Below are 26,548 nucleotides of genomic sequence, written 5' to 3'. Positions count from 1 at the left end.
AGCAGCAGGTTACACTCAGTATCTCGATAGACTGATATTGCCTTAGGACTCAATTCTTGTTTCACATCACAAACCACACCAGTGGACACATACGGGTTTACTTTCTCTGCCATGGGACTAACCATTAACTCTCTCGCTAACGGAACTGACCTCACTAAACCAACCACTTGCGCATTATCGCGTTTCCTTTTAAAACAGTCCCCGACAAGATGGTTATCCTTTTTACAGTAACTGCAATGTGGACGAAAAGTTCGTGCATTGGCTGATAATGTAGGCTTATGCTTACTTTGCCCACCAGGTGCATTCCTTGTCTGACTAGCTGACCAACTAGATGACTCTCCCCGATAGTTACTTTCCCGGGAAAAACCTGGCTGAAATTTCTTCTTATCACCCTGTTGTATAGAACTACCCTGTACTGCCTGAGCTTTGTGTATTAACACGTAATCATCTGCCACTATGCCTGCCTCCTCTATCTTTTTGACATCACGATCCTCTAAATGAATACGTAAGCTAACTGGTAATCCATTTTTAATGTCCTGTAAGATCAACAACTCCCGTAACTCGGTATATGACTATACCTGATGAGAAACCACCCATTTATCAAACATCCCTGCCTTCTTAGCCACACACTCACTATAAGATTGATCCTGCGTTTTTCTCAACTCACTATACCGTAAACGATAATCCTCAGGTCGTAATTCATACGCCCTCAACACTGCCGCCGTAACTAGGTCGTACTGACTTGCTCGCTCATCACTCATTGAATTATAAGCTACACTAGCCTTCCCCTTAAACTTAGACACGGCCAATTTAGCTGCTTAGCGGCCAGTTCAAAAAGTTGGAAGAACATACCTACCTCCTGGTCATCAAATACAGGCACTGATCTATAAGCCTCCGACATGTTAAAACCATTTCCTGCCTCCCGTCTAACTTCTTCAGTATTCAACTTTAACTCATGTTCCACTTTTAATTTTTCTAACTGGAATTCTCTATCCCTCTCTTCTTTCTCTCTATCCCTCTCTTCTCTCTCTCTCTCTCTCTCTCTCTCTCTCTCTCTCTCTCTCTCTCTCTCTCTCTCTCTCTCTCTCTCTCTCTCTCTCTCTCTCTCTCTCTCTCTTCCCTATCTCTATCTCTATCTTCTCTATCCCTCTCTTGGTCCAGTCCATTTTCGTCTTCTTGGAACAGGACAGCTCCAGCTCCCACGTCACTGGCATCCACAGCCAGGTTGAAAGGCATTCGGTAGTGTGGTGCTGCCATCAACATGTAATCTATCTCCTTTTTCAGTGCCGCACGTTTTACAGGGTTTATTCGATAGGCATGCTGTCGAATCGGTGTAGCGTTGGGTTCCAAGCGCACATCCTGGATTAAGGTATTGGTAACCGTTGGAAAGTCCTGAGAAATGGAAACATTGTCTTGTATCAACGTAGTCAGCTTTGCTCGCTGGGGGCTGTCAAGGTGCAAGTCCGGACTCAAGTCTGCTAGAATCTGGCTGTTGGTTAATTTGATCTCTGCAGTCTTGACGTCATCACAGGAAATTGAGTGACTTTCAATCTGGACAGGTAACACTGGAACTATCGGCAGTCTGTCAAAATAACCTTTTAGCAAATTGATGTGACAATACCTACTTTTCCTAACCCTATCAGGAGTGTTTAGCACATACCCTGTCTCATTAACCCGTTTGTGCACAACATAGGGACCGAAATACCGGTTCTGTAATGAACCCCGTTTAATGGGAAGGTACAGCAGCACTTTATCCCCAGGTTTAAATTCCCGACTCCTAGCCTTCCTATCAAACACTGATTTTCTTTTGTTCTGAGCATAGCTCAGATGCTTCCTAGCTAGTTCGGTCGCCTGCCAGAACCTATCTCTAACTCTCTTATTCATTAATCCTCCCTTGTCCATATAATAACGTGACATCTGATCCTCCATCTCACCCTCAGTTAACAATGTAGTGCGAGCTGCCAACAAATTTGGATCAGCCCCCTGCTCTAGGATTAACTCTTGTCTATTACAAGGTAAGTCCCCTCTATCAAACACAACTGGTTCATTTACCCTCTGCGGGAGGTCAACAGGTTCCACCACATTTATTTCCTCAGTTGACTTATCTACCATTTTACTGGTAACCTCATCCACTCCAATTTCATGGCTCACACACGTATCAGACAAATCACAATTTTCCTCTGGGTCTCGTGCTACCCTTCCGGCCATAGCCCTAGTCATTACACACGCAGGATATCTAATCTCATCAACCTCACACTGTTCTATTGGTAAAGTGCTGTCTTCAATTAACAATTTGTCACCTTGCGGCTGGCAACACTGACTAGTCAAATCGTTACCCAACAAAACTCCTATGTTTTCAACAGGCAAGTCCTTCACAACACCCATAACGACTGGTCCCGTCACAAACTTCGAACACAAGAAAACGTTATGTAACCGGACAACCATATTTTCTCCAGTAACCGAGGTTAAGGCCAAACTACGTCCTGTATCTGAATTTTCAATACCAGCTAAACATTGACGTTATAAGCGGCTGGCTACACCCTGTATCCCGATAGATTGATATTGACTTAGGACTCAACTCTTGTTTCACATCACAAACCATACCAGTGGACACATACGGGTTTACTTTCTCTGCCATGGGACTAACCATTAACTCTCTCGCTAACGGAGCTGACTTCACTAAACCGACCACTTGCGCATTATCGCGTTTCCTTTTAAAACAGTCCCCGACAAGATGGTTATCCTTTTTACAGTAACTGCAATGTGGACCAAAAGTTCAAAAGTTGGCTGATAATGCAAGTTTATCCTTACTTTGCCCACCAGGTAACTCGGTATATGACCCTACCTGATGACAAACCACCCATTTATCAAACATCCCTGCTTTGTTAGCCACAAACTCACTATAAGACTGACCCTGCGTTTTTCTCAACTCGCTATACCATAAACGATAATCCTCAGGTCGTAACTCATAAGCCCTCAACACTGCAGACTTAACTAGGTCGTACTGAGTTGCTCGCTCATCACTCATTGAATTATAAGCTACGCTAGCCTTCTATCCCTATCTCTCTCTCTTCTCTCTCTCTCTCTCTCTCTATCCCTATCTCTCTCTTCTCTATCTCTATCTTCATCTTCTCTTTATTTGTCTCTCTCTCTCTCTCTCTCTCTCTCTCTCTCTCTCTCTCTCTCTCTCTCTCTCTCTCTCTCTCTCTCTCTCTCTAATGCACGTTCTTCTCTTTTGTACTCAAGCTTTTTAAAAGCTCACTGTTCTTCCATACTCAACTCATTTATTTCTATCTCTGGAACAATCTCACTTTCTTCCATAACAGGACTATCACCAAAAACATCCTGGATAATAATTGTCCTTATATCTCCTAATGTTTTAGCTGATGTTAAATCAATTTCTCGCTCACTCGCAATTTCAACTAATTCGGCCTTACGCGCTCGCTTAATCTCCACTACATTGAGCGTAGGCCTATCCAGCAAATTCTTATCCATGTTTAGGTATGACGCACTTATTATTATTTTTTTCTAGTGAACAACGTTGCTACTTCTAGTTAATTTGTAAAAATAATTTATAAAGCCCCCATTTACAAACAATACTTTTTAAATATGCATGTCCCGTTTCAGATCCGGGACGAGCGCCCCAATTTTTACTCCTGTCACGGTGATCCTATAATACCTGTAACTGAATAAAACACGATTATCCAAATATCTCTCCTAACTGTATATCTATTAGATCTCTCTGTATTGGGCAGTCTAATACCCGAGTGGCTCGGCTCTAGGTATGATCAGAGATAAAATTTTATATATATATATATATATATATATATAGCACGTTTAGTTCACTAGAAAACACAACAAAACACAATACACTTTGGAATCTGTGTTAACACTACGCTCGTTGACAAATGTGCTTGCCGCAGTAGTTAATTAACAACAAAAATATAATAACAACCCAGAGCTAATCATTTAATTAGTTAATCACTAGGTGTATAGTTTACACAATATTCTAATCACTGCACGGTGATACAATCCACAGTACCGGGGATACCGGCCAGTTCTGTCTGGGCCACGTAGTGGTCGGCGATGGAGGGCCTTTACGGGGCGTCTCACACACCGCGGTGTTGAGTCTGTCCCTCTCGATGGTCGAAGGTTCCGGCGTAGCTGGTTTCCTCGACTCAGGCTGGGCTGGGGGCGGCGTCGCAGAAGGGACCGCCGCCAGTTTTGGTCCCCCCCCCCCCGTGCCGTTCCTGGCGAGTTTTTCCTCTTCCTCCATCTCCTCCTCTTCTTCTGTACGATCGCGTCGCCGTACACCAAAGTCACGGAAGCGCGTGACCCGGTGTACGTGACGCGATACTCAAGTAGCTTCCCGTAACTCAGTAAGAGTCCCCCCAGGTGGGGGTGGGGGTAACTCGAGAGTACATGGCGAGACGTCTGTCCTCATTGCAAGTTAGCTTGGAAGTCGCTTTAACTATAGGATAGATACACCACGGATCAAAGGAACCGACAAGTCAAATAAATAGAGGATATTTCATGTTTTTTTGTCAAATATGATTTATATCTCATCGAGTCGCGCTCACGAAATGAAATATAAATCATATTTGACAAAAAACACACAAAAAACAAAAAATAAATAAAAGTTTGTTTTATTTAACGACGCCACTAGAGCACATTGATTTTTTATCTTATCATCGGCTATTGGACGTCAAACATATGGTCATTCTGACACTGTTTTTAGAGGAAACCCGCTGTCGCCACATAGGCTACTCTTTTTACGACAGGCAGCAAGGGATCTTTTATTTGCGCTTCCCACAGGCAGGATAGCACAAACCATGGCCTTTGTTGAACCAGTTATGGATCACTGGTCGGTGCAAGTGGTTTACACCTACCCATTGAGCCTTGCGGAACACTCACTCAGGGTTTGGAGTCGGTATCTGGATTAAAAATCCCCATGCCTCGACTGGGATCCGAACCCAGTACCTACCAGCCTGTAGACCGATGGCCTGCCACGACGCCACCGAGGCCGGTCACAAAAAAACATGAAATTTTCTATTTATTATGTAACGTCTGGCAATTTACCTTTATTTTTAAAATGCCAGCAGCAAGTCTATTATATGGACGTCAACAAAGAAACCCCTGATTGACCGAGTTACTCTTAAACGTTGGACTACTCCGCTATATATGTAGTTCCCATGTATGAAAATTAATTAAAAAAATTGAAGTACTTTATTTCAAACATTAATAAAAGTCAATAACATTTTAAGTTAGCTATGTTCAAAAGTTCATCTAAATCTGAATCTGTTCCCTCTTGAAATGTACTACTGTTTCATCAATTTTTTGGAAGCAGAAGTGAACACAAACAATAAAAGGGAGCTAACTCTGTTTCAAGGGTGTGTGGGGTGTGTTGGGGGGTGAAAATAGTTCCGGCTTTCTTACAGTGACGATGACACATTTTAGAATGACTGAGTGACTGATAGCACTTTTATTTCACTGATATTTTAAAATATTTCACTAAATGTTATAATAAAGCATTTTATATTGCGGCTGACATTGATACACTGACTTCTTCTTTCAATCTTTGTGAATGCGGCGATGTTGTTCGACAACAAATTCCGAGGTATGTTCATCATTGTTTAATATTTATAATAGAGCTGAATACGTTTTATCATTACAGAAAACAAAGTTAAAAAGGTAGTTTTGTTTAACGATACCACTAGAGCACATTGATTTATTAATTATCGGCTATTGAATGTGAAATATTTGTTAATTTTGACACACAGTCTTAGAGAGGAAAGCCGCTACATGTTTCCATTAGTAGCAAGTGATCTTTTATATACACCATCCCACAGACAGGATGATCATCACCACGGCCTTTGATATACCAGCCGTTGTGCATTGGCTGAAATGATAAATAGCTCAATGGAGCCACAGACGGTGATTGATCCTAGACCGACCACGCGAGCGATTTACCACTGGACGACGTCCCACCCCTACAGAAAACAATTTTACGCATCACGCGAATGCTTTACCACTGGGTTACGTCTCGCCCTGTAGGAAACAATTTAAAGGAGAACGTATGCTTTTACTGTAATGTGTTTACAACCAATAGGTCGCTTTTAATTAATAAAACTGTATACTCGTAATCGTAAACTCTATTAACGTGCCTCTATCCAATTAAGGTTCAGGCATGTCTCTCTCACACCCAATCTCTGGCATGACCAGTGGTCGAGAGTGGGACAGAAAAACTGTATACTAAATGCATTGTCTTGTTTCAACTCCGTCGTCTATATCACTAGTTTTCCCTAGATTGTTTTAGCATGGCGCAGCAACATGCGTCAATAGTCTTAATATCATCTTGCCTTAATCAGCACCATGCTGCCCTGAGATTAAACAAGCCTTTTTCAGTAATTAACTCTAAAATTGCCTTTATATATAAAAAAGGTATTATTAATTAATAAAATATGCCTTTTATATCTTTTGCCATTCATTTATTAAAGGAAGCACATAAATTACATTAATGTTTATTTCAATTAATGTTTGTGTATTTTTAATGAAAAATAAGTGCCCCGAAAATGGTGAAAATGCCCCAAAATTGTTTGGTCTACCATGCCTTGCCTAATTTCTAGGGAAATCACTAATCAGGTTTTCGTCGCAGGATCGAACCACCTTGGTGGATCCATTTAACTGATTGTTGTTTTTCTCGTTCCTACCAGTGCCGTGGTATATGCTTTCCTGTCTGTGGGAAAGTGCATGCAAAAAATTCTTGCTGCACTAGGAAAAATAAAGCGGGATTCCTTAGATGACTACGTGTCAGAATTACCATATGTTTAACATCCAACAGCCGATGATTAGTAAATCAATCTGCTCTATTGGGGTAATTTATTCATGAATTCATTCGTTATTGACTTTGAGCTATAAAGCTCATAAGTTACATCAAGAAAATATATAAATAAATCAATACACAAATACACAGGTGAACAATGGTGACACATAAAGAACTAATGTGCAATGGAAAGTAAGTAAATAAAAAAATAACATAACTGCATAATATTGTTTCTACGGTGGCTGGGAATAGAAAATCACATCAAATTAGGGTTTTTCCGATCGATCGACTTAATATCTTGATCGATCGACTTGCTATCTCAATCGATTGACTTTCGAAATAAAAGGCTTTCCGTCAAGATAGGCGACTTGGATACCGTTAGCCTATAGGTTATACTATACCAAATAAATTCCCATAGGCAACACTGTTAACGTTTGTAGTTATAAACACTATATGAAACACATCAAACAAACTATGACATTCATCTAGGTAATCGTCCAACACATAAATACAGGCCACCACAGTGACCACATGTACAGGTCATTTTTCTTTTCTCAAATTGGAGAATAACTAATCCCCATTCCTTTTGCCTTACTAATTTGGTCGGGATGGTGTGAGCAGGTACGTATACACTGTACTAAAAGCCACCCACTATTCGCATGTCTCAAGTACACCCACTGTTGCAATAGCTACGGTAACTACGTGTGTGTTTGTAGCAGATATCATGATCCATCTGTAGCTTTGCTGATATGCATCGAATATGGAGACTCATGTTGAAGCCCAAAATGTCCCAACTGGGACATCGTGGGCAGTGCTTGGCCAAAGATGTTCTTGGGACATATTGGGCCTAGATATGCCACATACTTTGTTACATTTGCTTAAATCGTTCAAATTGTTTTGTTTGTTTTGTTTAACGACACCTCTAAAGCACATTAATGAATTAATAATCGGCTATTGGATGTCAAACAAATGGTAATTCTGACACGTAGTCTTGAGAGGAAACCTGTCACATTTTTCCATTAGCAGCAAAGGGTCTTTTATATGCAGTTTCCCACAGGAAGGACGGAACATACAAAATAGTTTGCTATACCAGTCCTGCCTCGGATGGATGGATGCATGCAACCCTTTTCAAATGTCTGTCTCCGTCACAGGCATGCTGGTAACTTAATACAACTCATTTGTGTAAACCAAGATGTTGTTCAACAGGCTATGTCAATGTAGCATGCGACACAGCTGATCGAACATTGTAGTTGGGAGCTACTGTTTTTACACTTACCTATATTCATACTTTTGGTGACTCCACTGTCCAAAGGAAACCAAGCGAGACCTATCTAAAAGAAGAACATTTTTATTTATAGACGTAGGCAAACAATTTTAATGGAGTTAAAACACAATGCAAATGATGAAAGTAAAAAAACAAAACTCGCCGCCATCACTAGAGCACTGGCTAAAACGATATAGCTCAATGGGCCCACCGACGGGGAACAATCCTAAGAGCAAATACCACTGGTATATAAAACTGATAAATGCAATGGACTCACTCAGGCAGTACGTGTAGAAACAGCATGTCATTTCATATTAATTTTAATCTACGGACGTCACTGCATGTTCTCTCGATCTGCTTCCCACCCCTACCCCGGGGGCAACTTGACGTAACATCCGGCCTTCTGTTAGTAGGTCAAACTGCCGACAGCAGAGAATGATTTATCGAATAACAGATGATTCTTAACGGACGCTAGTTTGGCCATTTTTGTCTCATAACATTTGTTCATCTACTCGAATGGTATTTCGATTGGTGAGGAAGTGGTATATAAACACGTTAACCTAGTTACCTACCTACCTGTGAGAAGGAGGACACAAGTTCAGTCAGACTTTTGAAAGTGGGATATTAACATTTGACTGTAATAAAAATATGTGTTCAGATCAGAACACATTTAAAACAAGCAGAATAAAGAACATTATTTTATTGATTAATATCACATAAAATAGGGATCTGAATTTATTGTGTTAGACAGATCGGTATGATGCAATGCAGGTATGAACACATACAAATAATAATACAATTTATCCTGCTACCTACACCCGTTACTAGAGGTGTTGTTCATTGTTTATTAAGCTTTCAAAGAGGCGCGATTAATTCATAACACTTTCTGTGGTGTCTTAATTACTGGGGGAAATGCAGTCATTGTTTAAAACGTGACCGCTGGCAGAAAGTAGAGGTATGTTCGCATGCAATAAAATGCTTCTTGCACATCACTATATATTATATGTATATCAATCAGTATTTGCTATCAACAAGCACTTTCAGGTCATACACATTGACCAATATGTCATTAAATGTTGCTAAAAACTAACACTGTCTCAGCTACATGTATTCATTAAGGTAAGTAGTATTCAGGTTACCTATTTTATCGTTAACCTACATTATGCAACTACACAACTATTTCCATTATAACTAAATTTCTGTTTACTTATACTCTAACTTCAGATGTGCTAGTTTAATATATTGCTTTGTTTTTAATACTACAGTTCACTACACTATCTCTAATACTCTCTCTCTCTCTCTCTCATTACTTCCTACTACTTCAGTACTATATTTCTCTACTCTACATCACTCTCTGTCACTTCAACACTATAATAACTACACAGGGTGGCACTACATCAACCTCAACTACTACTTAAACTACACAGGGTGGCACTACATCACCCTCAACTACCACTTAAACACTATAAACTCAGTAGGGTGTCACTACATCACCCACAACTACTTCAACTATATTTCACTTGTCACTCTTCACTACGTCTACACTATCTTCTCTTATACACAGTGTGAACTACCTCACTTTTCACTACTTCAGCAATATATTAAACTACACTTTAACTTCTATTTCAATACTTCTCACTCTTCACTACTTCTATTCTATTTTCTCTTATACACTGAGTGAACTATCTCACTTTTCACTACTTCAGCAATATTAAGCTACACTTGAACATCTGTTTCAGTACTTCTAACTCAATAGACTAAATATTCCTATCTCAGAATAATATCACTTATGTCCAAGACACTTTATCTCAATGTTAACTTTTCACAGTAAATACCATAGCACTTCTGGGCTCTGTTTAGAGCCCAGTTTATGATTGAAGGCTAACCTATCTCTAAATAATAAATTTCTAATTAATTATTATTGCCAAATATAATTATCATATTTATTGATATTACTTATTAGTGAGAATGGCTGTCTAATCCCAACTCTTTATTTAAAAACCCACAATTTTAGAAAATAAACAAAATGGGTCCCAACCCACCTAATGTAAGGGTAAAGCCAGACTGACGGCCAGCATTAAACGCTGCCTTTTTATAACTTTTGATAATCATCGAAAAATTCAGCGTACTGGTAAAATCAGCTTGCTGAATCAGCGCACTGGGAGGGTATTCACGTCTAAAACGACCAAAATCAGCGTGCTGAATCAGCGGAGCCGGCTGAATCAGCGACCTAAGACCCGCCCCCTGTTTGGCTGGGTAAGGCTAGTCACGCTAAAAGTACACCCGACTTCCCTATTACTGGTGTAAACTAATACCTCAGTAAATTATCAAAATAAACATATACAGTAAATTCTAATCTCATTCATGTTCCTACAAAAATAATAATTTAAACTTTGGGTTTCCAAAGTTTAGTTGTATTTACCGTAATGTAGTTGTATTTACCGCTAAAACGTTTGACAGCTGTGACCCGGATGCACAATAAATATAAATCTTCAAGGTCACGGTCAACTTGGCCATTACCGCCATTTGCAAATGCGTGAACACATAAACATGATTTGTTAAACACTCAGAAGTGACAAGAAACTTCGTGCCACGACATGACATCATTGGAATACGAATTTGGAATGTACACAAGTAATAATCACATCATTTAAAAGGATCGACATTCGCCCAAACGTAATAAAATGGACATAAAAGACTTCGTAAGTTGGCGGTTGGTAATGGTCTCATACCGGAGTTATGTGAGCGCCAGTTTACAATTACTTACATAAGCCGTTCATACATAAGTGTATAAAATGGTTTTAGTGTTTATCATCGCACGAACGTCAAAACATATAACGTTCAATTCTTATAATTGGGTCATTCTGTGTCAAATCACCCAATGGGTTAAACCCGACCGTCTCAGATTTTTATGAAACTTGGTATACTTGTTAATTGGGATCCCACAGCACCAAATCCGAAATTTTAGGCAATTGGGAGATACGGCCCCCCAAAGTTTCAGATTTTCGGCCAAAATGGGCGTGGCCGCCAACTTTTGAACCCTCATATCTCAGGAATTACTGGGCCAATCGTCATAACATTGGTATTGTTGGAAAGGCAATTTGACAAGGATTCCAAATCTGCCATTATTGTTCAAGAATTTTTGTTGGAGAATGTTGTGGTACACTGACCTTTTGACCTTTGTTATGACCTTCAAATTGACCTTGTGGATCACGTGACCTTGAGATGACCTTTTTTGAAATTTAATCTCCCACATGTTAACTAAAACATATAAAAGTTTCAGAGGTGTAATCTTTTTTGTTTAGCCACAATATAGATTTTTAAAATGCATACCTGCACGGATGATTGATACAATGCATTACAATGTACATTTTCTACATGTACAGACTTCTCTGAGACCAAAAACTCATCTTTGGAGTCAAAATCCACCTGACATGTCTGAAGGAATGCCTGAAGGATATGAAAAGATGCCAAATGGCATGAGAGATTCTACACAATCAGGCCCAAAGGGTTAACAGGAAGTGTGGCTTCAGACATGTCAGGTACTCCTTGAAATCCCCTGGGGGAAATTCCCATTGAGCACATGGCAATTAGAAGTTTAAGACAAATAATTTTCTTGATCTGCATTTCTTTGACAACCTGAAGCTTTCAAGTTGGACACTATGTCAGATGTTGATATGTATGTATTATGTTTTCTTCATAAAACCCTATTAAGTCATTTTATCATGTCATATGGCCTTGCCAATGGTTTTGAACAATATTTCAATCAACTACAGTACAACCCAGTCTTTATCCAGTGATGTACTACATAATGTATTTGTACACCCAGTCTTCGGCACAGTGTGAACAAGGTCTACCTTGACATTGATTAACTGATTTATATTTGAAAAGTTTGACCCAAATGCCCAAGGCTTGTGGTCCTTTGGCAATGATACATGTACTCTGCTGCCATTTTAGTTTTCTGACCTGCTTAACTTTACTGAAAGGGTTTCAGGGCTAGATTTAATATTTAGGAAAGCATTGACTTTGTCCTGCAAGGTGATTTTGTGGAAAATTTCTCGTACGTTGTTCAGGATGAGATTCAGAGTTTCCACTGGGAAAATAAACAGGCTACCTTACATCCTTTTGAGGCATACTGCAGATTGGCTGATGGAACCCTCGGACACCGTAACATTTGTGTAGTGAGTGACACTAGGAAGCACTCAACTGTAACTGTGTATGCTTTCTTGAGTGTTGTTATTCCATACCTTCAGACTGAGTTTCCTCATGTAAAAAAAATCCATTATTTCACTGACGATTGTGCTGGACAGTGTAAAAATAAGAACAATTTTGTTAACCTGTGCCATCATGAAGAGGACTTTGGGTTGGAAGGTGAATGGAACTTTTTTGCGACAAGCCACGGCAAAAGTGCCTGTGATGGAATTGGGGGGACGGTGAAGAGGTTGCTGACAAAGGCCAGTTTGCAGCATCCCTACACAGACCCAATCCTGACCAGGGAGGCTATCATGGACTTCTGCATCAAGAGTATTCCAGGTATTCACGTTTTCAACATCACACCAGAACACATAGCAAAGCATGAGTTGGAACTACAAGGGAAGTTTCAAGTGGCTAAAACGGTCAAGGGAACACAGCAATTTCACCGGTTAGTTCGTGTCTAAGTCAAAGATGCATGCCTACAAGCTGAGCCTGCAGAGTGACCCACCAGAACTAGTATCTGTCCAGGATTCTGAGGATGATATGACAGTTACCAGAGGAGCCTCCCATTGAAGCCAAGAAGCAAAACTATGTTTGTTGTCTGTATGATAATGAGGCATGGGTTGGGCTAGTTGAGGACATTTCAGAAGAGCATGGAAACTTCTTAATTCGTTTCATGCACCCTCACGGACCTTCTAAGTTATTTCACTGGCCAAACGAAGAAGACACTTGTTGGATTAGTGATGGAGGCATCTTCTGTGTCATTGATACACCTTCTATTGCATCTTCTTTACGGATGTACTCTCTGATCTGAGTAAAAAGAATGATGCTAGAATTGCAAGACTATGGGGGAAAAGGGTGACTGAATGATTCTGTGACTGCTGAACTGGTGAGAAGGCAATGAAGGAAGTAGTTTGATATCATATGATCATAGCATGTAGGCCTACAATGTATTACTCGGTGTTCAAGAGAGATGATGATTCCTAGCATCAGGAATTGGTCATTCGGGTTTACTTCAGTATATCTAATCAGACGTTAATGGCAGAAAAGGTGTTATTTTCATGGACATGCAATTTTTGAATGTGTATTGCTGCTAAACAAAGAATATTACACCTCTGAAACTTATATGTTTTAGTTAACATGTGGGAGATTAAATTTCAAGAAAGGTCATTTCAAGGTCACGTGATCCACAAGGTCAATTTGAAGGTCATAACAAAGGTCAAACTGTCAGTGTACCCCAACATTCTCCAATCTGAACAATAATGGCCCAGTAGTTCCTGAGATACGAGGGTTCAAAGGTTGGCGGCCTCGCCCATTTTGGCCGAATATCTCAAAATTTTGGGGGCTATATCTCCCACACCACTGGTCCGATTGGCCTAAAATTTGGAATTTAGTGCTGTGGGATCCGAATCAACAGGTATACCAAGTTTCATAAAAATCTGAGACGGTCGGGTTTAAAATATCTGGGTTTTTTTGGTGATTTGACATGGAATGCATTAATATTGCCTTTATACAAAACTATATTTAAAAGCCCAATCGAACTCTATTCCATAATGATTTACAACTGTATCAATACTCAAATAAGGAAATTCCCTTAGACAGTTACATTCGGTTTTTTTCCCGTCAAATCTCCGGTTCATTATAATGATTTACATAAGGTTTTATAAATGTTAATTTTCTGAACCAATGTGGATAAAAAGTTATAAAATTTAAAATAACTGAACATCAACCGATAACGCAAACAGTTGTTTTTTTCCAAAAATATCAAACGCTAATTACATATGGGAGAGTGTCAAATTATTTAGAAGATTTATCAATTACTATATTAAAATTACTGTTACCAAAAGTTGAATTAATGAAAAGTGAATGTGAAGACTGACTTGAAAGGGATACAGTGGTTTCAGTGTTACTGTGTGCGTGTGTGTGTGTGTGTGTGTGTGTGTGTGTATTTCAGAGGAAGTTTGTGATTGTGTGGTATTATTCTCGGAAAGGACAGGTCGTGCACGAAGGCGTATGTGTTTTCGTGCGTGTAAGTTGTCGATTTGGTGTTTTTATCAAATGTGACAGAGCTGCGCTCATGTCTCTCCTTTGATTTGTTGAGCATTCTCTGCTATAACTTCTAATAGAAGCTTCGTTTTTTGTGGCCTGTCAAATACATTATGTGTCTCAGTTCAAAACCGGAGTCGTTTAAAGCCTGAATTGCGGTGGCTTACTGTAAAGTCTCCACCAAAACTTTCGTGTCTGTCATTCGACATTGTGATTGTTGTCTGTCAGTTTATCACTGCCATTCACAGTGCAGACGATATAAAATTAGAAACGATAGGAATCCTCGAGGATTCCGTTGTAGACGTAATTGATAAAAAGTAGTTCTGGTAATAACATTCTGTTTACCGAAAAAGTGCAGTTTTCACGTTTATGGAAGAATGAAGGGTTTTTTTTTAGATCACGTAATAGCATTTTAACCAATCCAGACGCCTATTACAAAATACTAATTATAAAATGGAATATAATATATATACACAAACTGTGTGCGTGCGTGTGTGTGTATATATACAAACTGTGTGTGTGTTTGTGTGTATATATATGCACGCACGCACAAAAAGTTTGTATTTAATTATGAAATACAAGCCCCATATTTTTATCGTTCTAGCCTTGGTACCCTCGACTGGCGTAGGCAGGATTTTGTATTGGGATTGGGGGAGGGGGGGGGGGGGGGGGAATCATAACACTATGACTCTGTTACCGATGTGTTGTATGAAGGAAAACACGAACAACTCGGCAGGGGTTTAGGGAGAATCCAGTGCTCTACCAACTGAGCTAATAGGGAAATTCCCACTAGCTACTGCCAGTAGGAGAATTTTATACCTACACTACTATATACTCCCCCCTCCATGCATGTACCATGCGCAATCGTAGAACATGTGCCGGTGGGTGATACAGGTTTGGAACAGATATGTTAAAAAAAATAGGTGTCATATTTATCGACCACCTTAAATAATTGTAATCCTCAGGGATGAAGTGGTCACTGCAGATCCTATCCCATCGTGATGGTCCTTTCCATTACGCACGGGTTCTGCTTAAGAACCACTTTCATGCAAACCTTGTGATTGTCGGTTTGTTTAAAGTTCGGAAAAACCGCTGCTTTGATATATCCAAATCCAAACACTAAACAATGGTTGACCATATTTTACATTTGAAAACTATCTCCAAAAGAATATTCCATCCATAAAATTTAATTCAATAGAATAAAATGTTCGCGTTTTAAAAATACACGTGTTCCACCTTCCCAGTAAAATGTCTGAAAGGCTGCGAATTTTGCTTTCATGTTATGCCGGTTAGCGCGTCACGGGGTCACGTGACTTAGCTCTTGGATTCGACAGGCGTTTTGGCAAGCGATGGAAAAAAAACGCGACTTTTTATTGCGAATATATTAAAAACGAGTAGTTTTTAAAATTTATTTTATTGATATATATTGTAAAAGGTATACCTAGATACAAAACAATAGTGAATTACGTTTTTGATAAACGTGGACCTTTAACTCATCGCCACTAGTGGGTGTACCTGATTCAAATACCCCCCCCCCCCCCCCCCCCCAATAACCTCTTCTGCGACCATACGAAGTGCTTTGACATTTTGAGGAAATTTCTTGCCTGTAAACATCTTTGTTACACCAGAAAATGCCTCACCCATGACTTCTGCTAACACACTCTCTCCACCAGTCCACCTACTGACTCAACAAAACTCAAAACTCATAAGTAGATGCATGCCTCCTAATACTAGTACAACATCAGCAAATCTTTCTGGATATACGCACATCACATGTAAAACAACTCTGTACAGCGGTTGGGCACATGTAAACACAGTTACATCTTGACCAGCCATTTTAGTCAGACGCTGGGCTTCCATTAAAGAGGTAATCATTATATGAGGATCTCAAGGGGCCATATCAATAAGTGGCTGATATGTCGCTGAAGTACTAGGTTTCAAAGGTGCACCACATTCACGGTATGCGTGAGTATTCAAGCCATTAAAGTCAGGGCATTTGTCATATAAAAGTATGTCTTTACAAAAGAGAAAATCACTATCTTTAGCTTTATTAGCTGAAACAGCCAATAGCCAATACTTTCAAATGTGATGGTAATTTCAAAGCTGCCTTTTGGGCATGACAGGCTTCTTAGGTCCATGATATCGCGTAATGGCTGTTTCATATTGTATCTTTTGTGAAATGTCTTCTTTTTTATTCGTTTGATTGTTGTACTGACGACTCATTCAAATTCAGTATCATGAGTTTGTGTTTGTGCCACAAGTACATATAATGAAGGTGTGGAAAGGAAGGAAGGAAATGTTTTATTTAACGACGCACTCAACACATTTGAGTTATATGGCGTCAGAAATATGGTTAAGGACCACACAGATATTGAGAGAGGAAACCTGCTGTCGCCACTTCATGGCTTACTCTTTCCGATTAGCAACAAGGGATCTTTTATATGCACCATCCCACAGACAGGGTAGTACATATCACGGCCTTTGATATACCAGTCGTGGTGCACTGGATGGAACGATAAATACCCCCAATGGGCCCACCGACGGGGATCGATCCCAGACCGACCGCGCATCGAGCGAGCGCTGTACCATTGGGCTACGTCCCGTCCCTGAATGTGTGAACTGCTTTCCATTCTGGGATGAAATATCAGCATCAAATATGTCCACTACAATTTGAGTGAAACAGGCGTCACCATCAGTTATGCCTGACAATGTATAATTATGTGATGCAGCATGAGCGGCAGACTTCTTAAACCTCAGTACTTCATCATGGGAGCAAACCACCTGCAAGTTGTCCATGAAGCTCACCATCTCTTTAGAATGGCGTATTTTTATTCCTAATCCAATATGCAAATCTGTAGCTGTGTTAGACAAGGTAGCAGTAACCATTTTACCCATCAGTAAAAAAGCAGGGGTGTCATCAAGTTTTGGCGATAGTGAGCCAAACAGTTCCATCAGTTAGTACGGGAGCCAGGTCGATTTATCTATGTCGGAGAGTCAGGAAGGTTTGAACATTTATTCTTATGTAAAAATATGTGTAGATTTCAGATTTGCAAGTCTTACTTGCCTAAACGTGTACGTTAATTGGGAATTTGCATACTTTTAATGGAACGTCAAGGTCAATTTGTGTTGGATCTGCTTCTACCCCAAAACAACAGTCCACGGGACAGACACCAAATTTCAGTTATAACGGAGATTAAACACTTTAAAAATGTTTTCTGTGACGCTTAATATCCAAACTTTCCATTTTATTTGCTGGATTTTCATAATTGGTCAATTTGACCTACATTTTCAAGGTCAAATGAAGGTAATTGAAGAGACACGAAGAAAAGAGATGTCACACACATATACCAGTGATCAAAACATATTTTTATGAAAGAAGAACCGGGATATCATCATGTGGGATGCTAGACAAGTACGACTTATAAACATAAGTGAAAGTCAACATTAATGTATCGCCATAACTGGGACATAGCTAAATATTCACACGCAAACACATTTACATAACCAGATACACACACAGGCACGCATGAACACACAGACATACATGCATGCATGCATGCATGCTTGCATCCATCCATCCGAGACAGGACGTAGCCCAGTGGTAAATAGTTCGCCTGATACGCGGTCTGTCTAGGATCGATCCCCGTCGGTGGACCCATCGGACTATTTATCGTTCCAGCCAGTGCATCTCTACTTGTATATCAAAAACCGTGGTATGTGTCTATGGGATAGTGCATACAAAAGATCCCTTGCTACTATTGTGGGGAAAATGTAGCGGGTTTCCTTTCTAAAACTCTAGCCGATGATTAATAAATCAATTAATATGTTCTTGTGGTGTCGTTAAAAAAACACAACTTTAAACCATCCATCGATCCATCCATACGTACGTACGTAACTACGTACCAACCACCCACCTACCTGCCTACATCCATTCATCCATACATACATGCATATACATAGATAGGAGATACACGCACACACATACATGTACATACAAAGTATATACATATTTACACAGCATACTTTATACTATTTCCTATGATATGCCATTCATGAATCACTGGTTGGATTAGGAAAACTCGATAGCTTCACCCAGATGATCAACCCTTCATTGTAGTCCATTTCAAAGGAACGGATTGCGACCGAGCAAAAATCCCACTCGTTTGGGCAGGCAAAGCTTCAAAATGTCCACATGTCTTTAAATGGTGTAACCAGAGCCCCACGTCTGGTATATCAAAATATTTTGTATGTACCGTCCTTTCTTTGGGAAAGTGCATATAAAAGACCCTTTGCTGCTAATGGCAAAATGTCACAGGTTTCTTCTCAAGACTACATGTCAGAATTGCCAATTGTTTGACATCCAATAGCCGATTATTAATTCATTAATGTGCCTAAGGTATCGTAAACAAAAAACAATTTGAACGATTTAAGCAAATGTAACAAAAGTATATGGCATCTCGTGGCCCAAGAAGATGTTCCAAGGACATCTTGGGCCGAGCACAGCCCAGGATGCCCCATTTGCGCACAGTAGGCCTTATGTTGAGATCTCCACTTATTACATGTATAGTGATGTTGAGGGCTGAACATATTATCTTGAGCTTTCAAATTACATTGTATATTGTCGAATGCTATACGTATGTCTTGTCAATGCCTTCATGTACGTACCTTCAGTGGCATATACTAGTACATTATATATATATATATGTATATATATATATATATATATATATATATATATATATATATATATATATATATATATATATATAAATCTCTATATTTTCGGTCACTGACCACAAATTTAGGTCACGTGACATAAGCCCGACTCTCGACTGAGTATTTAAGAGTAGATTTTCAACAAACATACTCTTTAAATCATTTGTTGTACAAGTACAGTAAATACAAATAACTATCAGTTTTTCTATAACAATACAAAACTTGTATATTTATTTATGAATTAGAGTTTAAAAACACTTTTTTTTTAATGTGACTGAATGTAGCTAGCGTCTTATAAATAATGACGTCATGTATCTTGTATGACGTCATACGGAAAAAGCCTTGCTAGGTTGACAATACTCGATTTGTTTACACAAAACTGGAATAAATAATGATTTTCTGAATATTCCTGTAGGATTGCCTCGCTGCATTCGCCATTCTAACCTTCGCAGGATAAAGCCGATATCTTAAGATAGTAACCAGTTATTCCCTATATATATATATATATATATATATATATATATATATATATATATATATATATATATATATATATATATATACACACACACACAAATATGTGTGTGTGTGTGTGTGTGTGTGTGTGTGTGTGTGTGTGTGTGTGTGTGTGGTATATATATATATATATATATATATATATATATATATATATATATATATATATACATATACATACATATAATAATAACTTGGATATATTACACTTTGACTTCCATGGTTTATTTACATACAATACCGTTTCGTACAGGTCGCGATGTTTGTGCGAACCTGCACTCTTCAGTGCATAAACCAGAGTGATTTGTATAGAACATTAATTACAGCAACGTGTCTCTTCTAATCATGTTAGATTACTCAAGAGGTATTTGTCTTTATGTCTACATTTGCTGACCAGTTCGTTTCGCTTATTCAAGGACGCCGTTTTAGGATTGCAAATAATAAAGTACTTCTCGCAAATACAAAGGCCGCAACGCTTCGACGCGTTCGAATAGTGTGGAGCACGGCATAGATTTTGCATGCATGTCATGTCATGTCATAGGGTTTTACGTGCACATTCAGAACAAGCTGCTGTAGCGCACGCCTGTCGTGGGCACAAGAGCCGGCTTTGGCCGGCTCCTTGATTGTATACTCAAGATTGTTCTCTTTTAAGTGCCAGATATGTTTACTGAGTTCTGTATCGTTGCGCTTCGTGTTGTGATTAAAAGAGGCCTTGTGGTTAGAATACCTCGCCTTGAAATCGCTCGCCGTTAACCCTACATAGGTCTCTATGTTATCCCCACAGGTCACTATGGCTTGGTACACAATGTTCCTTAGGGAGGCATTCGCCTCCAAGTGGGCACACTGTGTTTTTAGGGCAGCTGCACCTTTTTTCTGTTTCGGTCTTTCTGTGGTGTCCCAGTTTCCTTTTGTTGTCACTGTCAATAATTCGCGCCACATTAGGCATGCAGCTATATGACAGCTTGACTGTATTTCTGCTAAAGATCTTATGCACACTATTCGAACGCGTCCCATCCCATCCCAAGTTATTATTATATGTGTAACCGCTCTACTGTAACAGTATAGAGCACTCTAGCGGCACACCGATAACACGCTTCATTTGAATTTATATATATATGTGTATATGTATATATATATATATATATATATATATATATATATATATATATATATATATATACACACATACATACATACATACATACATACATGCATACATATGTGTGTGCGTGCGTGTATGTATTAGGCATGGGCAAATAAATACTTTTTTTCTGCATTACATAAATATGCCTTGTCATTTCTATGGCCATTTTGGTCACTGAACACGAATCAAGTGGAAGTTTTTGTCTACGATCACTTTGTATATCCGGAACTTTAATTTATTCAAAATTTCATCTAATTTGGTGTATTTTTGTAGCTTTTACATCCTACACCCCATGTAATATATCAATGTGTGGGGTTTTTGTGTCACAGAACACGAAAATGACACATTCGGATAGCATAAATTTCATATAGATGTCTTTTCTGCCTTTTTGGACTAAAAATATAACGTTTTCTTCAGGATATTATGTACTTTCACTATATTGTTAGCAGCTTGGGTGAACAGTTTGTTAGTGGACCATGTCTTCACCATATGTAAAGAAAAGAAAGAAATGTTTTATTTAACGACGCACTCCTCACATTTTATTTACGGTTATATGACGTCAAACATATGGTTAAGGACCACACAGACTTTGAGAGGAAACCCGCTGTCGCCACTACATGGGCTACTCTTCCGATTAGCAACAAGGGATCTTTTATTTGCGCTTCCCACAGGCAGGATAGCACAAACCACGGCCTTTGTTGAACCAGTTATGGGTCACTGGTCAGTGCAAGTGGTTTACACCTACCCATTGAGCCTTGCGGAGCACTCACTCAGGGTTTGGAGGCGGTATCTGGATTAAAATTCCCATGCCTCGACTGGGATCTAAAACCAGTACCTACCAGCCTGTAGGGCGATGGCCTACCACGACGTCACTGAGGCCGGTCTCACCATATGTAATACCTAAACATGGGTGTATATCTTTATTGTTGAAAAGGGATGACATACCGCTTCCGAACCATCCTGTTACGTCAGAACGGAAAACTTGTTGGTTGAGGCTAAGCTAGTTGTAAATGCCATATTCATGTTTTACAACCCCAAAACACATATATTAATATATTACACGGTTATATGCCCTAAAAACATTTTATTTCATGGAAAATGACAAAATCAGTATACGATCAGTGATTCAAATGGTTATAGAAAATGCTAGGCATAAAAATTCGACCTGGATTTGCCCAAGCCTAGTATGTATGTGTGTATGTATGTATGTATGTATGTATGTATGTGTGTGTGTGTGTGTGTGTGTGTGTGTGTGTGTATGTATGTATGTAAGTACGTACATATGTATGTACGTACCCAACAATTGCGGGCGATCGGGTGCCACAGGTTCGGGTCTCGGTAACGGCATGAGGAAATTTGTGAAGGCAATAAAGGATTTTAATATCCCCTGTGCCAGTGTGTCATTGAATATATGTATGTTTAAGTCAAAACCCGACATACATACAATAGAGATATTCAAAATATAAAAATACATACATACATACATACGTATATTCTTTAAAAAAAGGGAACCTGAAATATTAATGTTAATATCAACTATTAGACCGAACATACATTTTAATAAGGGAACACATCAATTTGTAGACCAAATTTAATTCACTACTAGCGTAGTAATGTCTGTATTTCATACCAAGTTGTAATGTTGTAAAAAAAAAAAAAAAAAAGATAAATACATAGACCAGGGGCCCGGGCTCCCTCTAAATTTTGCGACAGTTATAATGTTATTATATATTCAATTTCATTTTCTTACGATCCCTCCTCCAAATCCCCCAAAGTTCCCTGGGCATTCCACCTCATGTGATTGCCCGCCCCCCCCCCCCCCCCCTCCCCTGTAAATGGATTTTTTGGATGCCCACAGACCCACTAGATATTTCACTCCCTTCGGGAGCTCGATTCGTTTGCATCCGGCAAACTCAAAGTTACCCTTTTTATAATTTTTGAACCCCACCCTTTTAAAAATCCTGGATCCGCACCTGATTGTTTTAAAGGCACAAGTTGATGTCATCAAGCCACACATTCAAAAGCTGTTTACTTTAAAGATTCATGTCAAGTCATGTGGGATATGGGCGTGTCTTTAAAAATGATTGAAATCCGTCAATGCTACAGAACAGTTATTGTACGTTTTAACTCGTACCAACCCCCTTCGTCTATCACAGATACACTCGACAAAACATACAATAACTATGACTCAGTCACAGATGGTTGACCTAATTAATGGCCCACAAAAGTATTGTCCCAAAAAGTACTTTATTTAACCATCTACATAACCATCATATCCCACTTATTATTGATAATTTTGAACATAAATAATTCAATATTTTCGGCAGTCCGTAATTCAGGAAACGGATAACGGCTAGTTATAGCTCATAGGTGTGACGTATTATTTTTTGAGTCACGTGACGGGCAGTGTTAAAACGATCTACCAAGATCGTGTAACGAGAACGCTTGACCGTCCTCTGCGAAATTGGATAAATCGAAATAAAAACAATGAAAATAAGTAATTAAAAATTAACACAAACATATACTGACTGATAATAAGATTATACATGATTTATTTTAGTAACAGAAGTATTTTAAATAGCGACAATCCCGACTAGTTAGACCTTTACAGGTAAGTACGCCGAAAAATCTAAACATCGAAATCGTACAAATTCTTGTCAAATTCATTATTATGCAAAATATGTCATAACCCCATGGGTAATTACAGCCGGTTTAAGATAGGTATTGTTATATTTTTAAAGAATGCTGTGAACTAAACGGTGTTTATATACGAAGTGGCTATATATATATATATATATATATCGTTAAAAAGTGTATGTTTTTCTCTACATGACAGGCTTGTTTCGTGAGAGAGTTGAATTATTGCTCTCACTCATCAGATGTAGATTTAATTACACCGTCAACGGAAAGCTGATGACGTAATGGACTCTGTGACGTCGAGGTTACGTCACTATGCAGGTCTATAATAGGTGATGTGTGGTATGCGCACAGAAGGTATTTGCGTCTGTGTCGACATGCTGATACGAGTTCATTCTTGGAGTTTAGTGTGCTGGTTTCAGGTTTATACATTATGAACAGTTTTTCCTTCAGGCAGAGGTACATCTTTTGCTCGCTGGAGAGTATGATTTGCTTTGGATAAAATTTTCCACTTAATGGTGTATGGGGTGAATCTATCCTTCAGTGTCCAAATGTACTGACTTAGCGCTGTTGCGTTCTTCTGTGTTGCGTTTTGAAAACTGCTCGTGTGCGCAGTATATCTCGTCTTAAATGTGTTCTCGGTCAAACCAACGTATGTTTCTTGCTTGTTGTTATCGAGTGTATTAACGGTAGCTTGATATATTACTCCTTTCTGCAAGCATTTGCCCTCAAGTGGACATTCAGCTCTTCGTCTACAGTTGCATTCTCTGGGGGGAACTGCGTCTTTGTCTCTGTGTTGTTGAAGTAGAGTTTTGTTATGCGCTGAAATTATTTTCCCAACATTAGGCATGCAGCTATAGCTAATTTTAACGGTGTTTCGATTTATAATTTTGTGGAGAGGGTTGCTTTTGGGAAAGCACTCATCGAGTAATCTGAGGAACTGGTGACCTACGTTGGTTTTCACGTTGGAGCTATATGGTGGGTTGTACCAGGTGATGTTTCTATTGCGGTTGTTTCTGCGTCTGTTGTTTTCTGCTGTTGGGGTGTATTTGAGGTTATAGTTATATCCGCTCTTGAGTAAGGCTTCCTTATATGGGCGTTTCGCTTCTTCAAAGATGCACTCATTCGAAGATATATCAGAAAGCCTTTTATTTATTGTTTTTGGTATACTGCGGATGATATTTGGAGGGTGGTTGCTCTTGTTGTGGATGTATAAAGGTGTGTTGTTTGGTTTCATATAGGGTTTGACTGAGCTCTTTTCAAGGTCTAGAGTTACGTCTAAGTAATCTACAGATTTTTTGTTGGCGACTATGGTGATCTTGAGTTTATGGTTTGCAAATATTCTGCAAATATCTTTTTTGATTATCTCTATGGTTCTCGGTGACTCATTGAATGCAGCTAGGCCATCGTCGCGATATAGTCCTATATTGTTGCCGTATTTGGCTTGTAGTTCTGAAAGAAGAAAGAGCCCGACTATTTCGCAAATTTCTGCTCCATCGTAACTACCCATAGTTACATCAAACCGTGATTGTTTTCCTCTTTTGCACCATGCCTTGCAAAAGAGGCAAACAATCACGGTTTGATGTAACTATGGGTAGTTACGATGGAGCAGAAATTTGCGAAATAGTCGGGCTCTTTCTTCTTTCAGAACTACAAGCCAAATACGGCAACAATATAGGACTATATCGCGACGATGGCCTAGCTGCATTCATTGAGTCACCGAGAACCATAGAGATAATCAAAAAAGATATTTTGCAGAATATTTGCAAACCATAACTCAAGATCACCATAGTCGCCAACAAAAAATCTGTAGATTACTTAGACGTAACTCTAGACCTTGAAAAGAGCTCAGTCAAAACCCTATATGAAACCAAACAACACACCTTTATACATCCACAACAAGAGCAACCACCCTCCAAATATCATCCGCAGTATACCAAAAACAATAAATAAAAGGCTTTCTGATATATCTTCGAATGAGTGCATCTTTGAAGAAGCGAAAACGCCCATATAAGGAAAGCCTTACTCAAGAGGGGATATAACTATAACCTCAAATACACCCCAACAGCAGAAAACAACAGACGCAGAAACAACCGCAATAGAAACATCACCTGGTACAACCCACCATATAGCTCCAACGTGAAAACCAACGTAGGTCACCAGTTCCTCAGATTACTCGATGAGTGCTTTCCCAAAAGCAACCCTCTCCACAAAATTATAAATCGAAAACAACCGTTAAAATTAGCTATAGCTGCATGCCTAATGTTGGGGAAAATAATTTCAGCGCATACAAAACTCTACTTCAACACAACACAGAGACAAAGACGCAGTTCCCCCCAGAGAATGCAACTGTAGACGAAGAGCTGAATGTCCACTTGAGGGCAAATGCTTGCAGAAAGGAGTAATATATCAAGCTACCGTTAATACACTCGATAACAACAAGCAAGAAAACATACGTTGGTTTGACCGAGAACACATTTAAGACGAGATATACTGCGCACACGAGCAGTTTTCAAAACGCAACACAGAAGAACGCAACAGCGCTAAGTCAGTACATTTGGACACTGAAGGATAGATTCACCCCATACACCATTAAGTGGAAAATTTTATCCAAAGCAAAAATCATACTCTCCAGCGAGCAAAAGATGTAACCTCTGCCTGAAGGAAAAAAACTGTTCATAATGTATAAACCTGAAACCAGCACACTAAACTCCAAGAATGAACTCGTATCAGCATGTCGACACAGACGCAAATACCTTCTGTGCGCATACCACACATCACCTATTATAGACCTGCATAGTGACGTAACCTCGACGTCACAGAGTCCATTACGTCATCAGCTTTCCGTTGACGGTGTAATTAAATCTACATCTGATGAGTGAGAGCAATAATTCAACTCTCTCACGAAACAAGCCTGTCATGTAGAGAAAAACATACACTTTTTAACGATATATCTGGCTCCCACACGGTTGAGCACTCTATAAAATAGCGTCTTTCAACTCGAAAACGACTACTATATATATATATATATATATATATACGACGACCATGTTGTCATGGGATTCCCTCGATCGTGGTTGAATTAAAATGTTTTGGATGATACAATAGCGAGGTTTGGTATTCCAAATAAATGTAATTTCCATATTTAGAGAAATAAGGACTAAATCCGTGACTGGATGTCTTTAAGCACAGTCTAATGCAAAAAATG

At 39.1% G+C, this 26,548-nt stretch overlaps 1 protein-coding gene across 3 annotated transcripts in view; it reads left to right on the top strand.

Annotated features, from left to right (window-relative positions):
• The first annotated feature begins 5,420 nt into the window (after positions 1 to 5,420).
• LOC121389657 overlaps positions 5,421 to 26,548 on the top strand; it is a 32,402-nt gene continuing 11,274 nt past the window's right edge. For all 3 annotated transcript variants that reach the window (XM_041521307.1, XM_041521306.1, XM_041521305.1), the window contains exon 1: positions 5,421 to 5,617. In XM_041521307.1, coding sequence (XP_041377241.1) covers positions 5,593 to 5,617 — 25 coding nt within the window. In that variant the 5' untranslated portion in view covers positions 5,421 to 5,592. The remainder of the gene's footprint in view (positions 5,618 to 26,548) is intronic.

The sequence above is a fragment of the Gigantopelta aegis genome, chromosome 15 (assembly GCF_016097555.1).
Source record: "Gigantopelta aegis isolate Gae_Host chromosome 15, Gae_host_genome, whole genome shotgun sequence".
Lineage (NCBI taxonomy): Eukaryota > Metazoa > Mollusca > Gastropoda > Neomphalida > Peltospiridae > Gigantopelta > Gigantopelta aegis.
Note: the sequence above shows the minus strand (reverse complement) of the source record. Positions and strands in the feature narration are given on the sequence as shown.